General features: G+C 40.6%; 1 protein-coding gene and 1 long non-coding RNA gene across 2 annotated transcripts; both read right to left on the minus strand.

Annotated features, from left to right (window-relative positions):
• Positions 1 to 3578: 3578 nt before the first annotated feature.
• On the minus strand, positions 3579 to 5741 carry LOC146581222 (stonustoxin subunit beta-like). The gene has a single exon (XM_085269672.1). It carries the CDS (start codon positions 5034 to 5036, stop codon positions 4425 to 4427), a length of 612 nt encoding a protein of 203 aa, XP_085125798.1. The 5' UTR covers positions 5037 to 5741; the 3' UTR covers positions 3579 to 4424.
• A 4482-nt stretch (positions 5742 to 10223) lies between these two features.
• Positions 10224 to 14755, minus strand: LOC146581223 (uncharacterized). Its single transcript, XR_014891314.1, has 3 exons — positions 14619 to 14755; positions 12071 to 12244; positions 10224 to 11395 (listed from the first exon to the last, which is right to left on the minus strand). It is a non-coding gene; the product is annotated as an uncharacterized LOC146581223 (long non-coding RNA).
• Positions 14756 to 15402: the final 647 nt, after the last annotated feature.

Here is a 15402-nt window from a genome sequence, read left to right on the forward strand (position 1 = left end):
CGGACAAACGCCGTTCCTTCGCTTCACCCCAGTTGCTCTCGTCCGCTCCCCCGTAACACTGCTCTTTTATTGAGGTTACATGAATATACATATCATTAACATATGACGTCTACATACAAACAAAGAGTACGTTGCCTGTGCGTGCGTGTGTGTGTGTGTGTGTGTGTGTGTGTGTGTGTGTGTGTGTGTGTGTGTGTGTGTGTGTGGGGGGGGGGTCAGAGTGTGACCCCATAAAGACTTCCCTAAACCTGCTGGTCTGGAAGTCCAGCAGTTCATCTAAACAAAAGGCACTTAGCCTAAATCAGATATAGATACATTTATCCTAAATGAACAGAGGGAGTGACTTTAAGTCTGATTTCAGATTATGTCAGTATTAGTTAAGCCAAGAGTCGGCAAAAGCTTTATGGCCCGGAAAGTTCTAATTCCCACAACATATTGTTGGATTAGTAAGCAAAACTTTTCTGTGATGAAGATTTTTGGGGTCGTTGTTTTAGTGATGGGTTCATTCTGTCAGTTAGCTTTGGCTTGTTTTCTTATTTCAATAGAGGGAGTTTTACTAAACATGGACATGTCGAGGAGCGGCTCATTATTTCTGTAACAGTGCACTTAGAGAAAACTGTCAGGTGTCGCCCCCTTTGGTGATGATGTTTTGTGCTCTGATGAGCTAATAATCAGCTCTCTTTTCCTCCTTCTTTGTTCTAAGCAGGCCTGCAAGATTGAATTAACAGCGCTGTAAAACATTGTTGTGAGAGCAAATATAAGGTGAGCTTTTCCAGATTACAATGGGCTGAGGGAAAGGTCACCTGTGGGAACCTGCCAGTTCCTGTCTAAAGGATTGCAGCGAGTCAATCCAGTCCAAGATCATAAAGAACTCTTTTTCTAAAAACAAAAGAAAGAACAAATAAATGAGCTCATATTGATGAGGGTGGAGACTCTGATGCTTTGTGCGTGAGGCTCCACTATCAGCAAGATCTAGTGTGAATGTGTGTGCATGATGTGTGTGACTGGACTGTGACTGGACTGACCATGTGGACTAAAGTGTTGACTGACTTGACACTGAGACAAAGACTGGACCAACGTTAGGATGAGTAGATGTTGACAAACAATTCACGACGCCGGTAAGAAAAGGGTGGATGCTTTGCTTTGCTTTTGGCAGGAGCAGGAGCACAAGAGAGAGAGAGGGAGACCGAAAGGTATCGATTTGTCACATGGCATCGGTTTGTCACATGGCATCGGTTTGTCACATGGCATCGGTTTGTCACATGGCATCGGTCTGTTAGGTTTTGGGATGAGAACGTGTTGGATGGTTACCTGTCTTGGTCTGGTGGAGGTCTCTTCCCATAAGAAGACTGATGACTTTTTCATTAACACTGAAGTGTTTCTTTCTTCTCTCTCCCCTCAGATGACTTCACACTATAACCAAGGACACCTCATAGGGGATCATCTGATTGTGGCTTCTCTAATAATCTTTCTAATAGTAATATTGTTCACTGTTATGTTACAGAGTGAAGTGAGATTAGTGCTGTAAAACTTCCACAACACTGAACAGATGCCACCACAGATATGTTGAAATCTCAGTCAAAACTAGCAAAAACAAATGAAATCCATGAATCAGAAATGCTGATTGTTGAACAGATAATTCAGTCTGTGCATGAGGAGGATCCACTTTAGACTAAACTACATACAGAAACACAGGAACCAGGGCACAGTGTAAATCCAGGACCTCTGTGTGCAACAGCTGACCTGTATGAACACAAAACACTGATTGAAGTCCACGTTGATGCTTTCTGTCTGTTTAACTTTTACATTTGAAGCAACACATTTTACTTCAAACACACAGATCAGGTAGAAAACTGTGGATTAGAAAACAAATTCATCAAGAAGGTCCTGAAGCAAGAAGTTCATCATTGCATAGAGTAAGAAAAAGGACATGAATCATCCCACGGGTCTGTGCAGTCGTTATATTATCATCAGCTAAATCATGTGTGTGTGTGTGTGTGTGTGTGTGTGTGTGTGTGTGTGTGTGTGTGTTGCTTTTTTAAATCTTCTACTTAGAGTTCAAACTTGGATAGTGATAAAAACATTGCACTGCTTCATTTAATATCTAATTGAACACATCTGTGGTTGAATTTGAATCTTAAATGTTTTGATTTCAAAGATGTGGTTCTGATATGAAGGAACAGGAAGTAAATTGTTGCCATGGATACAGTGAGACAGACGCCTCAGACCCTTATTTTTTATTTCTTTGACTTTTTATTTTATTGATTCATTCTTTATTTTTACATTTTAAAAAGTGTATTTGTCTGAATGAACTAATCCCCATTTCCCATGCTTTGTATCACTGGTCATACTGGGAACAGCCATAGAAAATGTTTGTAAAGAAGAAATCTTAAACATGAGCAGATTCTCAGGCGATTTCTGTTTCCTAACCATTGTTTCAGTGCACACGTCCCATCACTACATGTGTGTTAAAGATTTCTTTGGGATCAAAATCATCCACTGACAGTTATCAGTACAAACAGGATGCAAAAATCCAAAGTTCAGACTTCAGAGTTACTAAAACAGAGATCTGAGGAAAACTGGTTCTTCACACGACGTTTCATGTGTGAACAGTAGAGGTGGTTTCATTTTCACATGTAGGTGTTGCAGTGAGGATTGCAGGGAGACATTTGCTGAATAGCTGCAGCTCTGCTCCTGTAGACTGCCTCTGAATGTGTGTGTGGTGATAAAGTCACTTTAATTAAATGTCACCTGTCAGGGAAAACTTTGTGTTGACTGAAGAAAGTTCACTTCTCTTTCATTCCAGCTCCACTCTTATTTTTGATGCACTCATTTGTTTCATAAATGATTCAATGATTTTGCCACAGCTCTGCATTGTCAGGTCGGAGCATGTGTGCTTTTGATGAAATGCTGATATGATGACGCTTGATTGGGGAAAGATTTCCACAGGTGGTGTTGTTGGTCTCCTTCTTCCAGTTTTCTTGTTGCTGCCTCTCTCCTCGCCTCAGTTGCTGCAGCTGTATCATGTATGTTGTTATGTTACATACAAAGAGGAATTTGTGACATTAAAGAGTAAAGATTCTTCTAATTGTTTTCATCTCATCTCCTACTGCTTTAGTCTGCGTGGACAATATATGAGTAAATCATTACCAAGCCAGATTATATTTGGAATATTTCAAACAGAGGACATTACAGTGAAATCTGCTTTCAATGTGACATTTACTTTGATCCTTTAAGACACAGTTTATACATCAGACAAGCTGTTTGCAGAGCGATTAAATGTTTGATATTGTTGTTAAAGTTGTACAGATGAGCGTTAATCACCAACAGCTTCATTAATGTGGATGAACTGGACGGTTCCAGGGAAACTATCAGGATCACACGCCTCCAGTGGTCACTGTGAGTAACTACAACTCTGCACATACAATAATTAAGATGAAGAAATGTTTTTATTGTAGAAAGATGAACCAAATGTAGTTTGACTCTCTGACAAACGATGGCAAGATAAAAGTAGTTTGTTAAAAAAGACACAAAAATGGTAACAATGCAAACAAATACAAACAACAGCATAACCTGATATGAGGCTCACAGATCAGGATCAGTACAATACGTAGCAACCGACATTGATGTTGCCATGGTGACCGCTGCTATATATAGTGTTTCTGTTACCTCACTTGTCTTAAACATCAACGCTGGCTGTTTTTCATTTTACTAATGAGTTCACTCTCTTCCCTCACTTTCGTCTCTTCCTCGTGTTTGAGCTCCTCTCAGAGAGGATTTAAGAAAGAGCTTTGATGATGGCTGTAGCTCAGGAGACAGAGCAAGGCATCTAATGATCAGAAGGTTGGTGGTTCAATCCCTGACTGCTCCAGCTGGCACACAAAGTATCCTTGAGCAAGACACTAACCCTCTCCGATGCATCCATCAGAGTATGAACGTGTTAAACAAGAATCAGTCCATTCACCATGGAAATATCAAAGTAGAAAGTGATGGCAGTTATGATTGGCTGCACAGCTGGATCACATGACCAGGTGAGTGGTACAAATAACAGGAAGCTTCTCTTGTGGCTTTAATAATCATTTGAATTGATAACTTGTGATTTACAGACTGTTCTTTATCTTTTCATTGTCGTCTGAAACACAGAAAAATATCAATGTTGGAAAATATGACATTTATATCTAGTTTCTACAGGATGGTTTAATTCTCCAAAGGCCACCACAGACATGACAAAGTTATTTCATCATTATAATGCACAAAAACAAAAAGCAGGATGAGCCCTGCTGCTCACCAAACTTGTGTTGAATAATAATTTGTGAATCATTTAGTTTAAAACATCAACTGACTGAATCCATGAATCTCATCATGTGTTTCTGAGTGAAAGACACAGACATGTACAGACTGAACTGTTTCTCTAACAGGTAAGACTAACTACAAAGAGTCAATTCATACCTAAGTGTGCCAAAAAAGTCTGAAATACCCTTCATGAAACCAGTCGATGGATCCCAGAACCCAAATCCAGGATAAAGAGGTTCAGTGAATAAGGTGTGGAAGGTGTGGAGGTGGATCAGAGAGTCAGAGGAGACTCTGTAGAAGGACAGAGTGCCAGCAGGACAGTCCACACACACTGCTACTCTGTTAGAGACGGAGGAGGAGGAGGAGGAGGAGGAGATGGGTGTTTCTCTGTTATTGTGCCACACAGAGGAATAATGATCAGAGCAGCAAAGACTCCAGGACTGATCATTTCCACCAAACACACACTCATCACTCCTTCCTTTCCTTTTGATTCCTCTGTAACTCACTGATATCCGAGCCCTCCTCGTCCACTCGACCTCCCAGTAACAGCGACCAGTCAGACCATCTCTACACAGCAGCTGTTCACAAACATCAAATCTGTCTGGATGATCAGGATGTGACTGAAGCTCCTCCACATGTGTCACCTTCCTGTTGTTGTCAGACAGCTGGAGCTTTGTGTTCACTGTGTTTGTGTCGATTGTGAGTTGACAGGAATCTAAGTTCAAAATACTTATTAAATACATACATCATTGATTTAATGCCAAATAATTTCATTTCCAACATTTACAATAAATTAATTAAAAATTTAATGATTTTTAAATAAATGTAATTAATCAATTAATAACACATTTAATTAATTATTTAAGAATCTATTTATTTAATTCATTTGGGCCCTTCTAGCCCTGCAGCTGTGCATGTGCTCACATATCCACTGGTATGTGTCCTACAGGTATTCTCACAGCAGTGCTGCTGAACATTAAATGACCAGCAGATGTCAGTTCTTCATAATAAGCAGTTAAACTTTGTGTGATCTGCCTTTGGGTGAAGCAACAAAGCCGGAAAAATTGGACACATTCACAGAGCTTTACCACACCATCACTAGACAACAATGGAATTATTTTAACTAAAAACAAATAATCAGAAAGTCTTCTGCCTGGTCTCGTACCTCTGTGTTTCTGTAACATGAATAATGAGCAGGGGTCGGCAACCCACGAAGAGTGTCAGCAGAGCACATGTGGAACTGAACCATTCGCTTGTCTTAATTATCTGATGTTTATATGTGTTACACTTTTTTAATCTTTAATTTTAAATTGAAACTAACATTTAAAAACATTTGGTACAATGTGGAAAGAGGAAGAGTATTTCCAGCAGGAGCAGAAACGTCTGACTCAGCATGACGATGCTGTTGGTGGATACTGAAGAGCTCAGCCTGTCAAGACAGGATTAGGTTATCGTTTTTAAACATGTTTATTCAATTATATTCTGAGGCCAGTTATCTGGTATAATCTTTGGAAGTCTATTAAAATAAAAATAAAATCAGATGTGTGGACTTTTGGTTGTTTTTGTTTTGTTCAATAAGCAGATGTTGGTGTTTCAGCAATGCAGTAACTTAAGTTTAAAAGGCTTGTTAGAACCTATGAAACACATCATACAGACTTGTGGACATTAGAAGACGACTAATAATCATCATGAATAAGACTAAAGGCAGGAAGGTGTCCTTTATAACTAATAATATTAATAACTAATAATATTAATATCATAGTCTGTCTGCAGCTGAGACAATACAAACTCAAACTGTGGGGAGAAGATTATATCACTTCAGTTTAAATTGACCTTAAGCGCCACATTTTCACAGACTTCTTTATTTAGAGCATTTTTTACGTGCTGTATAGATTATACAGTTAGGTCCATAAATATCTGGACAGAGAGAACTTAGTTTCTGATTTTGATTCTGTACATACACTAAAATCTATTTTAAATGCAACAACTCAGATGTGTTTGAAGTGCAGACTTTCAGCTTTAATTCAGGGGGTTGAACAAAGAGATGCAGAAGAATGTGAGGAACTAAAGCATGTTTAACACAATCCCTTCATTTCAGGGGAAATGTAGAGGAAAAATTAGAAAAATTAAATAACTTAATTAAATTAATTAAATCATAAGATTGTCAGCTGATAACCAGCTTCATGCGACCGCTTATCCTGGTCCCAGTGTTAGGGTCAGTGAATCCAGTTAACAGAAAGACATCTTGGATATACTTGACTGACTTTTTAGACTCAAGATTAATAATCATAATAAAAATTATAGTCTAACATCCAGAAATCTGCACGATGTGTTTCATTATGTCTAACAAGCCTTGTACAGTTAAAGCTAACAGTTACTACATGCATCAGTACATTTCTATATTTTTATATCTATAAAATAAATCTGACACTTGCGAGACTTTATCAAAGCTGTGAGCGTCACAGCAGAGGCCTTTGTGTCAAAGTAGCTGAGGATCAAACAGAAAAACATGAAGGTTTTCCTGGCCTGGGATTTTATACAAATATTCTGCAGTACATCAAAAACAAAAGAAAACCATTAATGAACATATGAACATTACCTGATGCTGCTGACGTGAAGCAGAGCAAAGTTACAGAGGTTTGATTACAGACACAGCTGAGCGTTTTGCAATTTTGCATCATTTTAAAAAGTTTAAATTTGTTCAGTATTGAACGGCAGAAACGAGGCTTTGTTTTCAGAAGTAAGTAAAAGAAAAAAAAACAGCGGCCGACAGGCTGTAAGAACGGTAGACTTGTGCATAACAAGCAAGCGAATAATGCAGAAAACAGGAAACTGTTCTAGAAGTACAGAGAGAGAGAGAGAGAGAGAGAGCTGTGCATGAAGTGTGATTTTATCCTGGTGGCAGCAAAACAATCAGAGGGAATTCATGACGATGTTTATGTGAAGCGTAGTTTGGAGCTTCTTTTGCTGCTGGTTTACTCAATATTGTTTGGAGAGACATCAAACCTGCAGCTTCAGAATCAGCTCAAAAAGGGCGTAAACACAAAGCGTGGAGCCGCCGAAACATCAGAATCAGCGAGCTGTCGGCTTTCAGCTCGTGTCCGTGCAGTCAGGTGAGAAAGTCACATCTCACTGATTCTGATGCGTCGGCGGCTCCGCGCTTTGTGTTTACGTCTTTGTGCAGAATCCGTGTTCCTGCTCTCATTTACTGTTTTAGCTGTTTGGTGGTTGTTGAAATTTTGGGAGGTTTAACCTGAGATTCTGGCGTTTTGGCCAAAATAAATTTATATTAAAAAATCGATTCAGGGTTTTAATGAATCGATATCACGTTATCCAAGCGAGAATCGATTTTAATCGATAAATCGATAATCAAAACCCACCCCTGATGCATATACATGGGTCACACTGCTTATTGAAACCCCCCAAAGATCAGATCTTAATCAGACAGGTTTCTGTTTTCAAAGTTTAGACTTTGCTTCTATTGGACTTTTTATCAGTAACACGTGCTTACTTTCTGCAGGAACAGTTGAAACTAACATAAACAAATAACTCCAGAGCTGATAGTCAGCAGGGGGTTTACAAGTTGTGGCCGCGTTGTCGGCGGTATGAGCTCGACCACTTGCAAGGTGAGCTGGCAGACATCACTGAACTCATCAGAGATGATTAGGTTCATTTTGACAAAGTGAGCAGATATTTAACCTCCTAGGACCTGGCGTCCACATATGTGGACATCACATTTTGGGTTGTTTAGACCAAAATACGACATTTTGCTCTACAAGGGCCTGATATCCACTTACGAGGATGTTACACTGCCACTGTGCTATCGAAATTTTAGACCAATATCCTCATATGTGGCTCTCATTTTTCTCAGAAACAAAAAATGTGGTAATTCTTTGTTTTTACATTCATCAGGTCCCAATCAGCCCAAATATCAAAGAGAAATTAAAAATGAATGCCACGGAGGAGTTTGGGTCTTAGGAGGTTAAAGATTGTGCCACTACATTCTTGTCTAGAAGATATTAAAGTGTATTTGGTGACACACAAAAAAGGGTAAAGTTTAAGTATAGTTTGGGTCCACACATGTCCAAACCCTGGTGTGTAGGCCTACTTAGTTTTGAGAAATTGTCATGGGACCGGGGTCTGGGTGACCCAGGGCCTGTAAGAAGTTATGGACATGTGTGTTTTTGGTGCTGCAGTCTCCTGTTTCCATGTTTGTGTATCTAGGTGTGTGTGTGTCAGCCAGGAGCCTGGCCACACCTGCGGAGGAGAATTACTCACACCTGCAGCTGATCAAGCCTCGTCAGAGGAGCTACTTAGGAGTGTGGTGGAGCTGTCTCCGATGCTGGATCATTGCGTAACTTCACGTTAGTCTCTTGGCGAGTTAGTTAAGGTTAGTCTGCTGCATTGTGGTGTTGCTGACGGCTGCCTCTTTGTTATTCCCCAGGAGGAGTGTGGAGACGAGAGGGCAGCGAGCACGGGGTGCTCAGACACTGAGGAGCGGAGACAAAGAACACTAACACTGGCAAGAGGACATGTCAGAGTCGGGAACGCACCGGGGATTTATTGTTGTTTGGATTATTTTGCATCACTGTAAATAAACGCACTGACCTCATCAAAGAGTCCAGCATTTGGGTCCTCCTTCCCCTCATCATAGTCTGCCACGCAGGCCGTGACAGAAAAGCCCACTAAAAGAACGCCCACCAGACCAAAGCAATGGTTTTGACTTGATCAGCATTAACCCCGCCCCCTGACTTTGATGGGTGAAGCTGACAAATAAAATGTATTTATGAACAGCGATGCAGGGCCAGGAGTAGCAACGTGAATTAAATAAATACATCATTAAATAATTCATTAAATGTGTCAGTAAAATAATCAAAATAGAAAACAAACCAATAATTGATTAAATATGTAATTAACTAATTTGAATTGTATATAAACAAATAATGAAACATTTTAAATGAAATTAATGGATAATTCATTATTAATATATTTCTTTAATTGACTATGTACATTTTTAAATTAATTACTGAAATAATTAATTCATTAGTGATGTATTAATTTAATACAACCATAAAATACCATAAAATTGCTAATTTACTCAAAATCTATTTAAAACATCAATATTAAAGGTTAAATTATGATAATGAATACATGCAACTATAACTGATGACATAAAAATGAGGATTTCTTAAGCTGAAGCCAAAGTGCTGACTCATTTTTCATGTTACTCTCAAATGTTTTCCCTAATAACAAGAACATAATTACACTTTAGCCACAAGAGGGCAGCAGCATTAATATAAGTCACATGTATATAAAGGTACAGTGATTATATTACAGTGATTTTGACAAAAACAAAACAGTTGATGGCAGTGTGTTTTTCCATGACAGAATAATTACGCACACCCCACTTTGCAGTTATTTATTGTAAAAAATGTTTGGAATCATGTATGATTTCCGTTCCACTTTGTGTTGGTCTTTCATGTGGAATTCCAATAAAACTGATTCATGTTTGTGCTGTAATGTGACAAAATGTGGGAAAGTTCAAGGGGGCCGAATACTTTTGCAAGCCACTGTAAAGTTCACTATCAGTAACATCATAGCACCACCCAGCTGTATAGAAACTCCGTCATGCTAGCTAGTACACAGTATGAGTTATTATAACTGACTGTAAAAAGTCAGCACAAGGAAAATAAACTCCACCTAAACTTGGTTTATATCTGACCCAGACAGACTGCAGGTCATAACTTCTTACCTGAAGTTCAGTTCACCTGACACTCGGACCGGCGGCCGCCTCGGGTCTCTGCTCCTCCTGCCTCCCCTTTCCCTCATCCACCTGCTGCCTTCTGTGGAAGCTCCGCCATAGCCACCACCAAACAACTGACTTATTTTTACATATCGACCAGCATCCGGAAAATCCGCCACCTTCCATCGTTTATACCGTTACAAAAAAATAAAAAAACATCATCAGCCCATAAAAATGAAAAATCACCATCAGTATGCCCGATGGCCAGTCCAGCTATGGTCGTGCCATCAGTTAACCCTTCACGTGCCAGCTGTGACACGCGTGCCCAGGGTTGCCGACCCCTGCTCTAAAGCATCTGATTTGGATTCCTGAGATCAAATATATTTTCCTTTGGCTTTGTTTTCTTCCCATTTGTGGCTTTAATGTAGTGTTACATCCTGTTTGTTTGCTTCCATCTGTATACATGTCCAGATTCACTGTTATGTTTCTATTCTTACATTGCTGTGTGATCACTGTTCCCTCTGCTGACTGATGTGACCTTTTGTATCTCACACTGATACTTGTCATATTTGTATCTGCGCCTAAAAGATAAAAAGTTTTCCATGCTAAAACACAGCTCCACCTCCTGCAGTTCTCCCTCTGAACCACTAGATGTCTCTGTTATCTAAATGAAGACGTGCAGCACAGCAACCACAGCAGCGCTCAGATCACACGTGTCCTGTTATTATGTATAAAAGCATGAAACAGGTGAGACAGGTGGGATCAATATTAATGTTGTGGAAATATATGAAAAAGCAACAGAAGAGTGAAAACATTTTCGTGTTTCTAGAAAGATCTTTCAGCTCACAGCTGCTCACAGACTGTATTTACAAGTGACAAACTGCAACTCTACAGTACATCTACAGTATATATCAAATATATTCTGTATTCAAATCTATTGAGTGATGTTTGAAGTCTTTCCAGGTGAGTTTGATCCAGGAGGGTCTGAAGCCAGAGTCAGACAGAGACTGTGCAGAGACTGTAGAAGGACAGAGCAGCAGCAGAGCAGTCCAGATACACTGATGATCCTCTGTCAGATCCAGAGGGACACACAGGGATGATGCTGGACTCTACATTGTGTCTGACAGTGGAGCTGTTCTCAGAGCAGTTCACTCTGCAGCACTGACAGTCATCTGCACTTCTTCTCATTCCTCTGTCAGTCACTGCTGGATGAAGCTCTCCTCTCCACCTCCCAGTAACATGGCCCAGTCAGAGCGTCTCTACACACAAGCTGCTGCTGCTTCAACCTCTCTGGATCATCAGGACACAGCTCCTCTCTCTCAGCACACACACCGTCCTGTTTACCATCATCACCTCCACCTGCAGAGAGAAGAAGGAAGAGCAGAGGAGATAAACGCGTGTTTCCAGAGACTCTTCATCAGCTGTCAGTCAGTGATGCAGCACATCCAGTATAAAGAGCAGCAGGGACTTCAGTGCTGGGACTGTACTAGGACTCATTGTTGCTTCACTTTTTCTAATCTTTGGATTTTTATTGAAGTTGATGAAAATGTTTTTCCCTCCTAGTTTGAGTTTGGACTTTCATTCATTAGAAGAACCTTGGTGTGTCCACTCTGAGCTCTGTAGGAACCCCAACAACAAGCCCAACAATCCAGATGGACGGTTCCAGCTGTTAACTGGAGGAATTCCATCCAAACATCTGCTCTCACTAAATTCTTCCTCACCTACAGACTGTGTTCTTCACTGCTTTAAACTTGGAAATGAATGCAGTCATTGGTCTGCGTGCTGCTTTGTTCAGAGAGCTGATTGGCTGTTGACAGCGTTTGATCAGAGCGTGTCAGCCGTTACCATGGTGACCATAAAGGTCAGAAACAGGAAGTGTTTGTGTCCAATCCTGAAGCCTGTCACCATTCTCCTCTCACAGCTTCACTGAGAAGCTGCAGCTTTACAGGAAACACTGGATCTTTGTTTCGTACTGACTGTGTTTAGTACAATACTGCTGACAGCACCACCCACTCACTCCATCACTCTACTGACCACAGAGTCTCCAGTCTGTAGTCTGGACTCTGCTGAAGATCAGACAGCTGCTTCACATCTGGATCCTTCAGGTTGTTCAGGCTCAGGTCCAGCTCTCTCAGATGGGAGGGGTTGGACTTCAGTGCTGCTGCCAGATAATCACAGCTGATCTTTGACAAACCACAGCTCCACAATCTGTATAAAGAATGAAAGATGTAAGTTTATTAGACAAAGTGTGAGCTTGAAATCATTCAGTGTTTCATCATCTGTTCAGAGCTGAAGAAGGTTCAGAATGTAGAAGTTTAGAAAATGGAAACTCCAAACAGCTGAAGCTAACAGGAAGCAGCTTCAAACAGGAAACTGTGCAGAGTTTCAGACTATATGTCCTGATGCAGCCAGTTGGATTTTGGAGATTTGAATCTCTGTTCTGTGACTAAGTCCTTGAATCATTTCTTCCAGTTGGTCCAACAAGACAGACTAAGTGTTGGACATGTGTTGTGGCTCCATTATGGGAGCTTCTAAATGTGATGTGATGGCCCCTCTGGGTCTGTCAGGGTCACAGCACTGAAGAGAGCTCAAACTGGGCACACAGTTGTTCCAGTCTGGACCAAAGACTCTATACTGGGGACTGAGGGACTGCTTTGACTGCACCCACTGGGACTTTTTAAAGGCTCATGTTCTCACTTAGATCATCGATTTCTACTTACATTTCTTTCTGGGAAAAATGGGGATTACTTTGGAAACAGGAAGTATTTTCCCCAATAAGCAGCCCTGGATTAGTAAATCACTCCAACATGTTCTCAGGCAGAAGAAGCTGTCTTGTTATGAGGGAGAGAAGAAAAAGATTGAGGCACAGAAACTTGTTGAAAGAGAGATAAAGCAGCCAAAATCAGGTGTAAAAGTAAAGCAGAGGATGAGCTGAATAAAGGACACTCAAGGCTGGCTTGGAAAGGAATGAAGTCCATGGTGGGGATGCAGAACAAGGAGCAAAGATGAATGGTGATGCTGAATCAGCAGAAGACTTGGACTCATTTGATTCCAGCTTTGATATCATTGATTTCAATGAAGAGCTTTGTGATTGTAGCAAAGGGCTGGTAGCTCTGAGAGTCCCACTGATGAGGTGTTTGTGTGGAAATCTCTTAGTGGGACCAAAGAGAGAAAAAGCCCTGGTCCTGATGCTGTGGGAGGGAAATGATTGAAGTGTGCTGTGAGGAACTGACTGGGAGGTTTTCACACATTTTCCAGTTCTCCTTGGAACAACAGGAAGTTCCCAGCATATGGAAACAAAGGTTAAGTGTCCTATGGCACTCAGTGATGATGGTGCTGTGGCCCCACCACCTCCACCTCTTTGTAAAGGAACTAACTGTAATCTGAAGCTTCAAATGGAACTAAGACTTCCTCCACTAGGTGGCAGTGTCTGATGAGAAAGTGTTAGTGGAGCTGGCCTGGAGTCAGAAACAGGAAGATGCAGGATTTGGACTGAAATGGGGAAAAGTGGTTCGCACTAGTGCCTTAAAGCAAGAAGGTTGTAGGTTGAAGCTTGTTGGCCTTTCTGTGGAGGTTGGATGTTCTCCCACAGTCCAATGAAATGCTGCTTAGGTTCATTGGTGCTTCTAAATTGGCTGTAGGTGTGGATGTGAGAGAGTGCTTCTCTGTCTCTCTCTGTTGGCCCTGTGATGGACTGCTCACCTGTGCAGGTGGACCACGCCTCTTGCCCTATGACAGCTAGGGCACAGGCTGCAGCCCTGTGAGCCTAAGCTGAATAAACAGTTAGCAAAAATGATCCATAGATGGCCTGAAATCCCCCAGTTAGCAGTTTGGTAGATAGCTATGACATGCTAATCCCATCCAGCAGCTGTATTCTACCTGTAAGCTGATCCCTGCTGAGCCAAAGCACGTTTTCATATACAAATTACAACCTTTAATAGAAACCTATTGGTCAGCATCTTATTAGCCTGCTGTTAGCTTCATTCCACAGAAAACTGAGAGAAACTAACAGAGTTGATAAAGAATAAAGAGAAATGTGCTGATTTAAAGCCTTTGAAGTGCTTCAGATGATCTCTGTCCACTTCTGTCCACTCATTCATTCATGTAAGCTTTCTAATGCAGCTTTGATCTTCACAGTCTGCTTCATGAAACTCATTCTAACCCTGAATGTCAGAGTGTTCCTCCTTCTCTTTCCCATCATTCATGCTGGCAGTGGAGGAGATTTGGATGTTGGACTGTGTTTTGGATGATGTGTGTATGTTTGTGTTGGACTGCTGTCTGTAAAGCAAACGCACATTTTGCTTTGGATTTCAGTGTCAGACAGACTTTAAGGTGGAATGAAGACTTGGAGAGTTTCACAGTGAATTATCCAGTGGAGGATTTTTCTTCTTCTTTGAAGGTTTGAAATGTGAACATTGTTCTGCTGCAGTCAATGGACTAAACCAGAGAAGAAGAAAAACAGACTTTACCATGAAGATCCTCAGTGTGGATCAGTATAATATCAGCCTGATGTCTGCAGTTTAGTGTCAGCACAACTTTCACATCATATTCATCTCAGCACAACTAAAACATGCTGACTGACCTCAGAGTTTCAAGTCCACATCCTGGACTCTCCAGGAAACCACACAGATGCTTCACTCCTGAATCCTGCAGCTTGTTGTTCCAGCTCAGCTCCAGCTCTCTCAGATGGGAGGGGTTGGACTTCAGTGCTGCTGCCAGATAATCACAGCTGATCTCTGACAAACCACAGCTCCTCAATCTGTATAAAGAATGAAAGATGTAAGTTTATTAGACAAAGTGTGAGCTTGAAATCATTCAGTGTTTCATCATCTGTTCAGAGCTGAAGAAGGTTCAGAATGTAGAAGTAAAATGGAAACTCCAAACAGCTGACAGAGTTCATACGCCTTTGTCAGGGTCAAATTCAAGCAAGACCATGTGAAAATTAAAACACATCATCCTAGGTGAACTTAAACACCTTTGTTCCCCTTTTGTTAAGACATAGAAAAGTACACCACACAAAAATACTGCAAAAGGAAACGGTCGCCTTATATACATAGTGTATAAACTCAAAATGCACATTTCACTTCAAATTAAGATAAAGGCATTGAACAGATCACATAGTTCAGTTCAACATATAAGACTTTAAGAATGCACAAGCATCTACTTAAAATCTATTTAATTTATCATCCATGATATTATTTTGTACAATTCCAATGTATTTTGTTCATCTCCCTTAAATAAACAGGCAGTCTTAAAGTATGAAATATTCATATACAAACACATATAAATGTGTGTACTGTCTCAGTGGCTGATAGTACCCCACAGGCCTCAGTGTGAGCTTGAAGACATTTATAATGTTTAAGTAG

The sequence above is a fragment of the Mchenga conophoros genome, linkage group LG3, assembly GCF_057382185.1.
Source record: "Mchenga conophoros isolate Kocher_MC1m ecotype Shallow Benthic linkage group LG3, M_conophoros_male_GT1.1, whole genome shotgun sequence".
Lineage (NCBI taxonomy): Eukaryota > Metazoa > Chordata > Actinopteri > Cichliformes > Cichlidae > Mchenga > Mchenga conophoros.

Coding starts and splice junctions, on each gene's coding strand:
- LOC146581222 (XM_085269672.1), bottom strand. CDS start 5,036: ATGTATTTAATAAGTATTTTGAACTTAGATTCCTGTCAACTCACAATC.